Source organism: Poromitra crassiceps, assembly GCF_964638095.1.
Source record: "Poromitra crassiceps genome assembly, chromosome: 3".
Lineage (NCBI taxonomy): Eukaryota > Metazoa > Chordata > Actinopteri > Beryciformes > Melamphaidae > Poromitra > Poromitra crassiceps.
In genome coordinates, this window is record NC_139625.1 from 71502589 (window position 1) to 71516203 (window position 13615).

General features: G+C 44.0%; 1 protein-coding gene across 1 annotated transcript; it reads left to right on the forward strand.

Moving 5' to 3' along the window:
* Positions 1 to 1011: 1011 nt before the first annotated feature.
* On the forward strand, positions 1012 to 13404 carry dusp27 (dual specificity phosphatase 27; the record flags this gene model as incomplete). Its single annotated transcript, XM_083632525.1, has 6 exons — positions 1012 to 1130; positions 2019 to 2137; positions 5828 to 6059; positions 7582 to 7799; positions 9158 to 12039; positions 12724 to 13404. 5 exons carry the CDS (start codon positions 1012 to 1014, stop codon positions 12001 to 12003), a joined length of 3534 nt encoding a protein of 1177 aa, XP_083488651.1. The 3' UTR covers positions 12004 to 12039; positions 12724 to 13404.
* Positions 13405 to 13615: the final 211 nt, after the last annotated feature.

A 13615-nucleotide genomic window follows, 5' to 3' on the forward strand; every position in this document is an offset into this window, starting at 1 on the left:
GGGGGATCCAAGACTAAGGAACCCCAAGAGACTTATAAGACCATACAACATCAAGATGACACAACAGGAATGGGTTTCATAGAAGAAAAAATACTTCTACTTCTCTTATTGTGTTTTCTATCACCTCCACCTCACATAAACACACTCAGGTCACAGGAATATTGTTAGGATGCTTTCAACAAGATCCTGCTCAAGGGATTCAAGCAGCTTAAATTCCTCCAACACCACTGTAAAGCTTTCAGAATAAAGTACCTCCCATTGCAGCCACTGTAAAGCTTTCAGAATAAAGTACCTCCCATTGCAGCCACTGTAAAGCTTTCAGAATAAAGTATCTCCCATTGCAGCCACTGTAAACCTTTCAGAATAAAGTACCTCCCATTGCAGCCACTGTAAAGCTTTCAGAATAAAGTATAACAATAGTCCTGTGACCTCCCATTGCAGCAACTGTAAACCTTTCAGAATAAAGTATCTCCCATTGCAGCCACTGTAAACCTTTCAGAATAAAGTACCTCCCATTGCAGCCACTGTAAACCTTTCAGAATAAAGTACCTCCCATTGCAGCCACTGTAAACCTTTCAGAATAAAGTACCTCCCATTGCAGCCACTGTAAACCTTTCAGAATAAAGTATCTCCCATTGCAGCAACTGTAAAGCTTTCAGAATAAAGTACCTCCCATTGCAGGCACTGTAAACCTTTCAGAATAAAGTATCTCCCATTGCAGCCACTGTAAACCTTTCAGAATAAAGTACCTCCCATTGCAGCCACTGTAAACCTTTCAGAATAAAGTACCTCCCATTGCAGCCCCTGTAAACCTTTCAGAATAAAGTACCTCCCATTGCAGCCACTGTAAACCTTTCAGAATAAAGTATTCTTGTGACCTCTCAGAATAAAGTATACATGTAAAGGGGCACTGTAGCTGTACCTGTAGCTGTGTGTTCTAATCTCTGTTTCTCTCTGTTCAACAGAGGGATCTGGCCTTGACACGAGCAGGAAGGACACGTCCCAGTTGCCATGGCGTCGGCCGACGGGAGCGGGGAGCATGGGGACCAGAAGGTGCCCGACGGGACCGAAGAGGAGAGCAGCGTCAAGGATGTCCAGTCTCATTACCTCCGTTGTCCATCCCCCAGCAAGTATGTCCCTGCCCCGCACAGCTTCACCAGCACCAGACTGTCAGCTTTCAGTTTGTTTACGCAACACCTTTGCACTCCAAACTTGTCAAATACTGACATTAAGTCAGGACGCATTGGCGTCACTTGTTAATGCACTGGGTACCCCTTTTTAGTCTTTTTTCGATGCCACAAGATCGTAGCCAACTTGTGTTATGGTTAGGCACCTACAACAACTTGGTTAAATTTAGGGTTATGGTTTGTGTTAGGCTTAAATAAGAATAACATTAAATCTGACTTATGTCTAAAATGTAGACTTTGAAACACTGGCAGTACCCCAGTCTCCAGCATCGGAGGCAAATATTTACACCCTCTGCCACCCCCAACCATAGTATATCACTGTTACACTCCTGTGGGATTGATTTCAGATGTGGGAGTTCTATAGAAGACAATGTACGCTATTGGCTACCCTGCGCATTAAAAAGTCGTTTTCATTCAACTCTCCATGAGATAAGCTGTCAGATCCTGTATTTGGGCAAACCGACACCTACTTTTGCAAAATGACAGCAAAGCACATATGAGTGACTATTACAACTGCACATCTCTTTATCAGACATCTCCACTAATTGAGTTTGCCCAAATTAACTTCTGGTGTCGGGTATGGACTGGCATCAGGGGAGGAGCCAAAGGAGCGGCCAGGGAGGCACTGGCTACCCTTGAAATCTGATTCTGATCTGTCAATTTTCTTGTATATCATTGGCTGTTTAACTCTGACTGACCCACTGAAATTGCTTGACATGTCACATTGTTTTAAGTGACCAGGGTACCTTTTTTGACACAGTCAACAATGTAACATGTATTTATACTGTGGACTCTTATTGTCACTGATCCCCCCCCCGCCTCTCTCTCCAGTTTCTCCATGCTGTCAGAGTCCAGGTTCTCCATGATCTCTGGCTCTGATGCAGACAGCATCTTTATGGAGCCCATTCACCTGTCGTCAGCCATCGCTGCAAAGCAGATCATCAACGAAGGTGAGAGGGAGGTAATACAAAGACTTGACTGTGCTGCAACAAAAGACAAAGGGCCCTAAAATCGCAAAAGCAGTAATTTAGCATTTGCGCTGGTTTTGCGCTAGTTTAACGCAGCACACAATGCAAATTGGGGGCGTGCAGAAGCGCATGCCTGTTATAATTGTACTGGACATGCATGGGGTAGGCGTGCCACATGCCAAACCAGACGGAGCAAAAATGTGTTGACAGATGGCATTCTCCTATCGTCAGCAGCGCGCAAATTACTTTGCGCTAAGAGCTTTGAAAAGCACCTCGCTAAAATACCCGCTGGGCTTGAGCGCACTAATCTCCGCGCTGCTGCAGGAAAGAAACGTCATTATGCACGGACGTGCCAGGTGCCACGCCAGGACATCAATCAGGTCACGTCTACCCAAACAATTATATAATTTTTAAACAGTTACGTTTCTGTATAACTCATTACAATATGCTCCCGTGAGGTGGGGATGCGTTTGGTGGCCGGGGTGCAAAACTCAGCATAACACCTGGACACTTGCGTATGGCAGACTGCTATCGTCGTGCAGAGACAAAAGTACAAGGCAGGCGCAAACAGGTGCGCGAAGCGCAAAAAGCGGATAGCACATGTACCAAGATAGAGCTCAAAATCTAACAAGACTTCCCATAAGCAACAAGGCTTAAACATTAGACCTAACAATACAGAGTAGGCCAATCGTCTCCACCGTGGTCTCGTTTCTTTACGATGAGTAGGTATCCCAATTCATTTAGCACCTTTAAAAGAAGGTAAAATAAGAATAACAAATGTGCTAATATCCTTTCAAAGCTACAAATCTGGCCTCCTCAATGGAAAAGATGCAGAAAGCACTGCTTGATTGACTTGAACCCTGTTTGAAGAGGATTGTTCCTTTAAACTAAGACTAATCACTGGTATGACATACCATACAGTATATATCAGCTCTGCTATAATATCAGTTTAAAGACTAAAGACTTCTTCAAGAAAAGGGTATGTGTGAGTGTCATCATACTCCCGAACATTACTGTGTCCATTGTCCATTCCTTATTTTCACGAGAACTGGGCTCATCTTCAGAACTTTATGCTACTCATCCAACTGCAGCATTTGGAATACTGATGACAACTCCATATTGAACTAATCGAGTCTGGTCAAACACTCTATATTACTGTGTCGACATTTCCTTCCTGCGGCTCATTATCAGACGGTGAGATTGAAACATTCTCATGCGAGATGAGGAGCCCTGCACGCTGATTGAGAAATTGAGTTCCGCCTCATATCACAGGCGACCTTCTGCAGCAGTTTTTCATCTGGCATTACATTAGCAGTCGCTTAATGTATAATGCATGCTTGATATAGCACATGAGAATCATGTTCCCTGGTGAATACGGCGCTGGATAAATACCTGCCATTGATGAGTTGTTTTTTTTATAAATGCTGTGTAGCATCACAGCCTTGTGATCAAAGAAATCAGGGAAGGGTGCCCGGGTAGTGCAGCGGTAGATTCCCTGCCTACTCAACACAATGGTTGCAGGTTCGAGCCCGTGTTACCTCTGGCTTGGTCGGGCATCCATACAGGCACAATTGGCCATGTTTGCATGGGTATATGTCCTGGCTGCTGCACTAGTGCCTCCTCTGGTCGGTCGTGGCGCCTGTTCGGGGGGAGGGGAACTGGGGGGATAGTGTGATCGTCCCACACACGCTATGTCCTGCTGGTGAAACTCCTTGCTGTCAGGTGAGAAGAAGCGGCTGGCGTCTGCACATGTATCGGCGGAAGTATGTGCTATTCTCAGTGTTGGGGGTAACTCATTACAAAAGTAACATATTACATGTAATATATTACTTTTAGCAGTAACTCAGTAATATAACTTATTACTTATAGGATTTCAGTAATATTATACCAGTTACTTTGTCAAGTAACTCAAGTTACAAATTGAGTTACTTTTTTTTTAAATCAAAGCACATATTTAAATAAAGATACATTAATTCCCTAATCAAACTGCAAATAACCACTACAGATGACAATAACAAAGGAAAAGAATAACATTTAGAATTTTGGATTGTTTAAACTGACTTCAAGGCAGTTGAAATTATTTTTCGGGATGGTTCCGGGGCGGCGATGTCATTCTGCTGCTGCTGTTGTTTTGGTGAAAGTAATGCAAAAGTAGTGTAATAAGTAACAAGTTACTCTACACAGACAGTACTATTGTAAAGTAACTTATTACTTTCTAATGAAAGTAACTAGTAATATGTAGTATACAGTGTTGGGCACGTTACTTTAAAAAAGTAATATATTACATATTACTCGTTACTATTTTCAAAAGTAATATTATTACTTTACTTATTACTCCATGCCAAAAGTAATTCGTTACATACTCGTTATATTACTTTTCCGTTACATTCCACACAAATGGCAATAGGCCTTTTTCACTGCAGTGATTTTGTGTCTAAAAGGCAGGAGGTAACACAGGTGCACGAAGATGTTAATTAGGGCTTCCAACTTCCAGTCCATTTAGGTGTTCCAGTGCCGGAGCCCTAATTAGTTAGTTGGTTGCACCTGTGTATACTCTGCCTTCTAGACACAAACGGCCGTTGTGAAAAAGGCCCATAGCATTTTTCTCATCAAAATGCAGACTTTGCGGTGCGAATGTGTGAACTAGGTCTATTATGTGCCGTTCCATTTAAACTAATCGCTTTGCCAGAGCACAGCTTCCTACAGAGATGCTTGATGAAGAGCACACCTGGCTCAAAGTGATGACAAGATGCAATCTTTTAAACAGCTTCTGTTTTATAGAATGCAGTATGCACTGCCAATGCAAACTCAATACGTATAGGCTACATCTTTGCGTAACAAGTTTGTGTCACAAATAACGTTAGCTCTGCAACATTAACATTAACCTGACAATAATAACATCAATGTTTGATGTCCACCAGCTTGTGAGTTTTTACGTTATCTCTGTATTTTAACAGTTTTCCGGTTTCTGTTGTGCTGTCCTCTCGTCCCATAACGTTAACGTTAGGAAGTTTGAGCTCGTGTTTTTCACAGTGGAAAGAGTGTTAGTAGCCTACCTGTCCTGGACACCGTTTACATTTGACTTTGATGTTCGTGTCACCTTTCTTCCCGACAAAAACAAAGTCATGGGAATATATCCAGCCACGGATTTTCCTCCTTGGCTCAGCAGGGCAGAGAGGGAGGTGTGCCTGCCTGTTGGTGCTCTGAATGTGCTCTGCGGTGACGTCACCTTGTTTTGGGAGCGTTAAAGCCATGCTGCTTGTGATCAGTGAATGCCGACTGCGTGTCGTTTTGCAGCGCAGCGGCATCACAGAATGGACTCAATAAAAGATGTAACAAGTTGTTTTATCTTGAAGTAACGGTAATATTATTAATTATATTCTATAGTAATTCGTTACACTACTCGTTACTTGGAAAAAGTAATATTATTACAGTAACGAGTAACTAGTAACTCGTTACTTCCCAACACTGGTAGTATATTACATTTTGAAAGTAACTTGCCCAACACTGGCTATTCTACAGCTCTCGGCAGAGGGGGTGGAGCAACAGCCGGGACAACAGGGGAAATTGGCCAAATACAATTTGGGAGAAAGCAGGGGGGAAATCTGAGATGATGACATCATTTGCATTTTGGGGTGAACTATTCCTTTAAAATGGGTTTTACCTCCTCAGAGCTGCCGCCTCGAGGCGTGCGGGCCGAGTCCATCCCAGAGTCCATGCTGGAAAGCGCCGACCAGCTCATGGTGGAGGACCTGTACAACCGGGTCAAGGACATGATGGATGACCGCAGCCCCTACAACACGCCCTGTGTGCTGGACATCCAGAGAGCCATGGTGCAGGACCGCCGGGAGGCCCCCATGAACCCTGTGGATGAGGTGTGGCCCAACATCTTCATCGGCGAGAAGTGAGTCCACATGAGGCAGGGTGAGCAGGGTGCTACAGTTTAGACTGAGTGAAAAGGAATCTGATTGGCCAAATCCCCCCAAAATTTGGTAACTCTTTAGATTAAGGAACACATATTAACATACTAACCATTTGTAGAATACAATAGTGTACATAAGGTACTAATTTACTAAAACACAATATTTGCTGTTTAGTTCTGATTGACACTATTAAATTGCCTGAAATGTTTCTGTCGATATTATGTTTTTTTTTTTTAATGTTTTTACCACTTTGTTGGCTTGTTCATGTGCGCTCTACTGTCATTCTGATATTTCTAACATGACTTGAAGTAGGGCTGTAAGATATTGACATTGAGATATTGATTTCTTGTGACATGTTTAGGACTTTAAAATTTGTCAGATGTCAGTTTGCAGGATTTACTGAGCTTGAGTGTGATTAAAGGTTTTCACCAACATTGTACTTGATTCATGGCCCAAAAATGCCTACCGCTCTAAAACACCTGGTTTGGATGCTCCCCTCTCTTAAGCAATTAATGTAAAGTAAATTTCATAAGTTCATGGTGCGATTTGTTGAGATTTAACTTGAAGGCAGAAAAGTATGCGGGGAATCATTCATAGATATTATGCCAACAAAGAGGTTAAAGATGCTAAGGAATGTAATGCAACTAACAACCAATCTGTTACATCAGTACATCATTACTGACATTGGAATACTATTGCCTAAGTGGCCGTTCACACTATACGCCGAAGCAACCCTCAACCTAAGCTCAACCTACGCTGAACCCACAAGTTTCATTTAGGTCCTTGTTGCGTCCTTCTTGCGTCCTTGTTAACAGGCGAAGCCGTTCACACCAGCCGCCCGAGTGTCACGCTCAAGGCACGCTCAAGCCTTGCTCACACCATCGTTCAGGATTCAGTCCTATTTTCCAAGCATGACGCGTCAAACGGTTAAGCGTCAGCTCAGCTTGAGCCTGCCTCAAGCTGCAGTTCTGCTTACGTTAGGCGTCCTGTGTGAACAAAGGCTAAGCCTTCGCCTGTTAACAAGGACACCTTACTGAAACTTGTGGGTTCAGCGCAGGTTGAGCTTAGGTTGAACGTTGCTTCGGCATATAGTGTGAACGGCCACTTACTTTGCGGCACGTTCACACTATTCGCTGAAGCAACGCTCAACCAAAGCTCAACCTACGCTGAACCCGCAAGTTTCATTTCGGCGTCCTTGGTAACGGGTGAAGCTGTTCACACCAGCCGCGTGCGTGCCTTGCTCAAGCGATCGTTCAGGATTCAGTCCTATTTTCCAAGCGTTAAGCTGCCAGGCATGTAGTCAATCCAAGTTGTGGGCGGGTTCAAGGCGCACCGATCGAGGCGCTGAGGAAAAGAGAGTGCTTCTGGTGTGACCGGTTAAGCGTGAGCTCAACTTCAGTTCTGCTTATGTTAAGCGCCAGGAGTGAACAAAGGCTTACTCCATTACAGGAAAAAGTTATGTAATTACAATAACACATGACTTTACGTGTTTGTCTCTTTAAGCTCTGTTGCGGTCAACAAGGCTCGTCTGAAGCGGATGGGCATCACCCACATCCTGAACGCCGCCCATGGCACGGGCGTTTACACGGGCGAGACCTTCTACGCCAACATGAACATCCAGTACATGGGCATCGAGCTGGACGACTTCCCCGACTCCGACATCTCCCCGCACTTCCGGACAACCGCAGAATTCCTGGACGAGGCCCTGCTAACGCATAAAGGTGAGGGATTGTGATGCTTTTTCCCCCCTTTCCCTCGAGGGTCTTTGTCTCAGTTCTTTCTTCCTCTCTTCTTTTTCTGGTGAAATCATCATCTGCAATTACTGAACTGTTATTCTGTCTTTCTGCCTTTGCCTTTCTGCTTTCCTGTCTTTCTTTCTTTTTCCTGTTTATGATATATTTTCCATCTTTTCTGAAATAATGAGAATTGAATGAAAAGAGGAATTCAGACAAATCCAGAAATACCCACGCATGAAGTATAATTATTTGCTTAGCCTACTTTCTGATTGAAGTTTACTGGAGAACATGAGCAATCGTAAATCATAAGAGCCAAGACTCTCTGACAACAAGGGACACTTTGATGGAAGCCAGTGACAAGGGTTTTTGTGTGTGTGTGTGTGTGTGTGTGTGTGTGTGTGTGTGTTTGTGTGTGTGTGTGTGTGTTTTTTGGGGGGGGTCATAAGCCAGTACCAAGGTGACAGCTGCTCTCCCCCATGTCCACATTAACTTAAACACAGCTCACTGACAAACACTCCACCCCCTGTCCCCAATGAGACCCTTCAAAAACTGGACCATCAAACAAAAGAACTGTAAGATACAAAGTGATGATAAATTAGTGGCTGACGTTATGGAATACAAAAATAATGTTTCAGCTTAGACAATCCAGTAGACCCATTTGACAGCAACCTTTTTGAGGTGGTAAAGCAGGAAGTAAAGCAGGTGCAACCCATATCATTAATTATGGTTCCATTTCATTTAAGTGTTCCAGTGCCAGGGCCCTCGTTAATATTATTGGTTACACTTGCTGCTTTACCACCTCAGAATGGTTGCTGTGAAAAGGGCCTTTAATCTTTGTTTCTTAGAAATGTGAAAAGTTATGAAACGGAAGATCTATCCATGTATTCCTGGAAAAGGATAATAGAAGTCTTTCACTACACTTGATTTACAAGGCAAAATAGGTTGTTAAGAAATGTTCCTTGTCAAGTTTCATGGCTAAAAAAAGGGGGGTTTAACAGCCCATGCTTAAAAGGGTGGATGCTGCCCCCAGCTGGTGAGAAAGTTTACAGGAATATTGACACAAGCTGCAGTATACTGTAGTAGTGTAGTTATCATCAAGCTGATTGACTCAACCTGCCAGCCAAAGATGATCACTTTCCATGCCTTCCTAGTACAGCAATGAAAAGGTCAAACATGCCTCATATTTATTATTATTATTATTATTATTATTATTATTATTATTATTATTATTATTATTATTATTATTATTATTATTATTATTATTATTATTATTGTATTATAAATCCAGCCATACACATTTAAGCAGTGAATCTAATACTACTGGGCATTTGGTTTGCTTGCAGGCAAGGTGCTTGTGGATTCCATGATGGGTGCGAGTCGCTCTGCCGTCCTGGTGGCGAGCTACCTCATGATCTTCCAGCACATGTCCATCATGGAGGCTCTGACTACCATGAGGAAAAAACGTGCCATCAACCCCAACGAAGGCTTCCTGAAGCAGCTGCGAGAGCTCAACGAGACTCTGATGGAAGAGCGCGACGACGACGATGACACGCTCAGCCAGTGCTCGGTTATCGACGCACGTGCTCGCGCCCGCATCTTTGGCGAGGGCGGCGATGATGATGATGATGACACTGATGAAGAGGATGAGCAGAGCATGATGGGGGTGAAAGCGCAGTCCATTATGATGGAGGAGGAGGAGGATGGAGCTAGTGTGATGAGCAGCGTGGCCTCCTCTGCGGCTGCTGCAGCACTCAAAAGTGGATTGATTGGAGCGCAGAATGGACTGGACAAGCAAGGACCAACTGACGCCCAGGAACAGCTTGTTCTGCCCAAGAGAGACGACGGGGAAGAGGGGGAAGATGACGATGGTGTCGACAGCATGATCCGCGATTGGCAGAGGAGAAATGAGAAATACCAGAGCGATGAATGGTGGGAGGCGCAGCTGAACAGCGACGGGGAGGATGGGGAATCGCTCCCTGGGGCGCGGCCATGGAAGCAGGGAGAGGATGGAGATGCCGACCTGGAGAGCGTCACAAGCGAGGACGTACGAGCTGTGAAAGAACGGATCAAGCGTCGGACCAGACGACCGCCATCAGATGCAATGTCCACCTCCAGCTGCACAAGTTACTCTGATATTTGGAAACAGCGCCTGAGGGAGATTGAGGAACAGGCCGCTGCTCGCTACCGCAAGAGAGAGGATGATGAAAAAAGCGAGAGCACCGCTACAGAAGGAGGAGGGGGAGGAGGAAAGAAGATTGACGATGACGTGGAGAGCATTCTCTCTGATACTAGCTCCATGTACAACTTCTGCCAGAGGAACAAGGAGAAGCTGACACCTTTGGAGCGCTGGCGCATCAAGAGGATCCAGTTTGGTTGGAACAAGAAAGAAGGGGAGGATGGAGACAAAAGCTCTGTAGGAGGAAGTGAAGCTGATGGTGAGGGAGTAGCTCGGACACCGTCTTTGCAAGATGTCAACCTGACAGCCTACCAGACGTGGAAGCTGAAGCAGCAGAAACGTCTGGGGGAAGAGAACACGGATGAGATTGTGGAGATGAGTCGGGGCGAGGACTCTGCCACGGTCAAGAGGAGGCAGAGGCGTGAAGAGCTTCTGGAACGCTCAAGGAAAACCTTAGAGGAGAGTCAATCAATATGCGGGTGGGAGACGGAGAGCTGCGTCAGCGGAGGCACCATCCCTCTCTCTGCCTTCTGGGCTGGAGCTGGGGTCACGGGCCCGCCGAGCGTTGCCAATGATGACAACATGTCCATGCTCAGCGGCAGATCGTCCTTCATATCTTCTGTATCGCAGGCTCGCAGTACCAGATCAGCACAATCTATGGTCCCGCCTCATCCTATGATGTCTGTTCCTCCCATTGTCCCAGTGCCTACTGTCCAGGGCCCCGGAGGTGAACCCATGGTCAACTTGGCCAGCATCCAGAACTGGATCGCTAATGTCGTCTCAGAAACGATCATGCAGAAGCAGAGCGAAATGAGCCTGCTGCCTCCTTCACGTGCTGGATCAGTGCTTAGCTTTGGAGGTGCCTCAAGCATGGTTTCAGGGCGGGGCATGGACAATGACAAAGCCTCCATGTTGAGTGGAGCTTCACACTCCACTGTGCTGTCCCGCGGCCGTGGCAGGACTGAGTCAGTTCTCTCAGGCGGCGGGTCTTCCAGCATCTCAGGCCTCACCGGAAGAGGCTCTGCACTCGGCTCCAGCCTGGCCTCCAAGAAGAACAAGATCACGACTACCAGCGTTCCCCTCTACAGCCTCTTCCAGGACCAGGTCAACCTGAGCAAACTGGACTTGATGGACAAAGAGATCAAGTCTGAAATGAGGGACAAGATGGCTACCTATGAAAAGAAGAAGATCCTGGAGGACAACAAGCGCAGCACTCTCTACAAGAAGAAGAAACCAAAGGAGGATGAAGATGATGAGGAGGAAGAGGAGAGAAAGAAGAGAGAGGAGGATTTTCTCAAAGAAACGAAGAAAAAGGCAGAGAAACCGACAAGGAGTTATGGCCAGTCTGGGTGCCTGAATCTAAACACAGCACTGGAGAAAAACAAAAACACCAGTATTGACGACTGGCTGAAGAGTGTCAGGCCTCCCCCAAGGAAACCGGCCTCGTCTTTGAACACAGACGGACCAGAAGCTGGCCCGTCGGAGGATCCCTACGACGATCTTGACGCCTCCGCCTCAGAATTTGACTTCTCAAGCCGGAGGGCCTCCTGTGCTGTCGGTGAAGAAGAGGAAGAGGGGTACGGCTCTACAGCCAGATACAGGTCAAGGTTTCATGCAGATCCAGATCCATTTAGTCGAGACACCAGCCCAGAGCATATTTACCGGGGTACAAGATCACCTTTAGATAACGGACTTATGCAATCCCACAGCAACAGCCGGGCGGGGAGGTCGTACGGAGCTTATGAAGACAGCGAGGAGGGGGTGGAGAGTTACCACGACTTCTCCGCTAAGAGAAAGTTTGCTCATCAGTCACGGTATGAAAGCAGTGAGACAGAGGGGAGGAGTAGGAGAGAGGAGGCCCAGGAGGACGACGAGGAAGACATTGCTAGTTTCATTGCCCAAACCAGGCAGAGGATCCGAGCTCGGGCCGCCGCGGAGGCTGAAGACGACGAGGTGCTCACCGCTTGGAGGGCGCAGCAGGAATCAAAGTCACACAGTAAGAATGAATCTTAAAAACAACAATGGAATCTCACATAGTAGTGATTAGGGGTGTCACAATATATCGTCCCACGAAATTTCGCGATAGTAAAACGTCACGATATGTATCGTTGAGATGAAATCTCATATCGCAAAAAAAAAAAAAATCAAAAAAAAAAAAAAAATCAAAACTTTTTTTTTTTTTTTCAAAAATAGACTAAGAAACGTCTTTGTTTGTTGAAGTTCAATGTGTGGAAAGTAGTTCAGTTGAACAAGTCTCTGAAGAGACACATGAGAAGTTATACAGGATAGAAACCATTCAATTGAGTTTCTGGCAAAACTGTTTACTTGACAGGAAAAACTGGAGATGCATAAAAAATAGACTAAGAAAAGTCTTGTTGTTTGAGTTTGAAGAAAAACTGAAGATGCATAATGAGAATTTATACTACTGATAAACATTTTAGTTCAAAGTAAATCTAAGTGACGGTGTAACTCATTCTATTTCAAGATAAGCCTTATCTCCAATCTCATGTTTTTTCTAGTTGTTATTGTAATAACAATTTCCCACAACAGCATGTTTTGTATCTGTGCATTTCAAATAAAATACTACTTTTCCAGTCATATATTGTTATTATTCAAGTTTAAAAAAATATTGTTAAAATCGTATCGTATCGTATCGTTATCGTGAACCCAGTATCGTGATACGTATCGTATCGTGAACTGAGTGTATCGTGACACCCCTAGTAGTGATACAAGAAAATGAAAGTTAACTGCGAATTCCCTTATTAGAGAATGAGAGGGAATCACTAATCATGCTGCTGCTACAGTTCACAGACATCTGCACAGAGATTTTTATTTATTTATAGTCTTTCTTTTTCTTCTTCCACTGGCTCTTTTTAACTTTAAAGAGTGATTCAAGACAAGAAAAATAATTAGCCTGCTTGAAGTTCATTGTTCAAAATATCAAAAATACAAAGGAAACTCTCTGTAATAGTGCTACTTTGTAGATTAAGGACTTGCGTTATGTCATAGTGTAATTTGTTTAAATTTGTGCTATCAATAATTGGGCAAAAGTAGGTGTCAATTTTCTCAAATTGTGTAAAATTGTATTTGGATCAAAACTCTTCATTTGTAATTCAATAGTGTAAAGCAGGTTGGCACAACACTATTATATCTGTTTACAGTAATCTAAATTATTTATTGATATCAAATATGTATGTGTATCAGTACGAGAATTACAGGACAAAAATACTCAGCATAGTCTAACGTATAATGATGATGAATGTGAGTGATATTGTTCATAGCCTACATTAATATATTAATATACAGAAATGGTTTATCCCTAAACTAAAGCTTTGATTGTACCATCACTGAATGTGAAATTCATAATGATAAAACACATTTACTATGTGTTTTCATGAAAGATGCTCTGCAATTCCTGAAACAAATTTTCAGTCCCATTTGTATTGTTACATTATTTTATTATTGCAATAAACTTTCTGAAAAAGTAAGAAAACAGTTGTTTTGTGATTAACATTAGAATAAGCCGTGATCTGTGTGTGTGATCCTGTGCAGAGTGAACTACAAGTGGACTTATAGTGATCACATCAAATTGATCATCACTACTGTATAAGCAGATGATTATTGT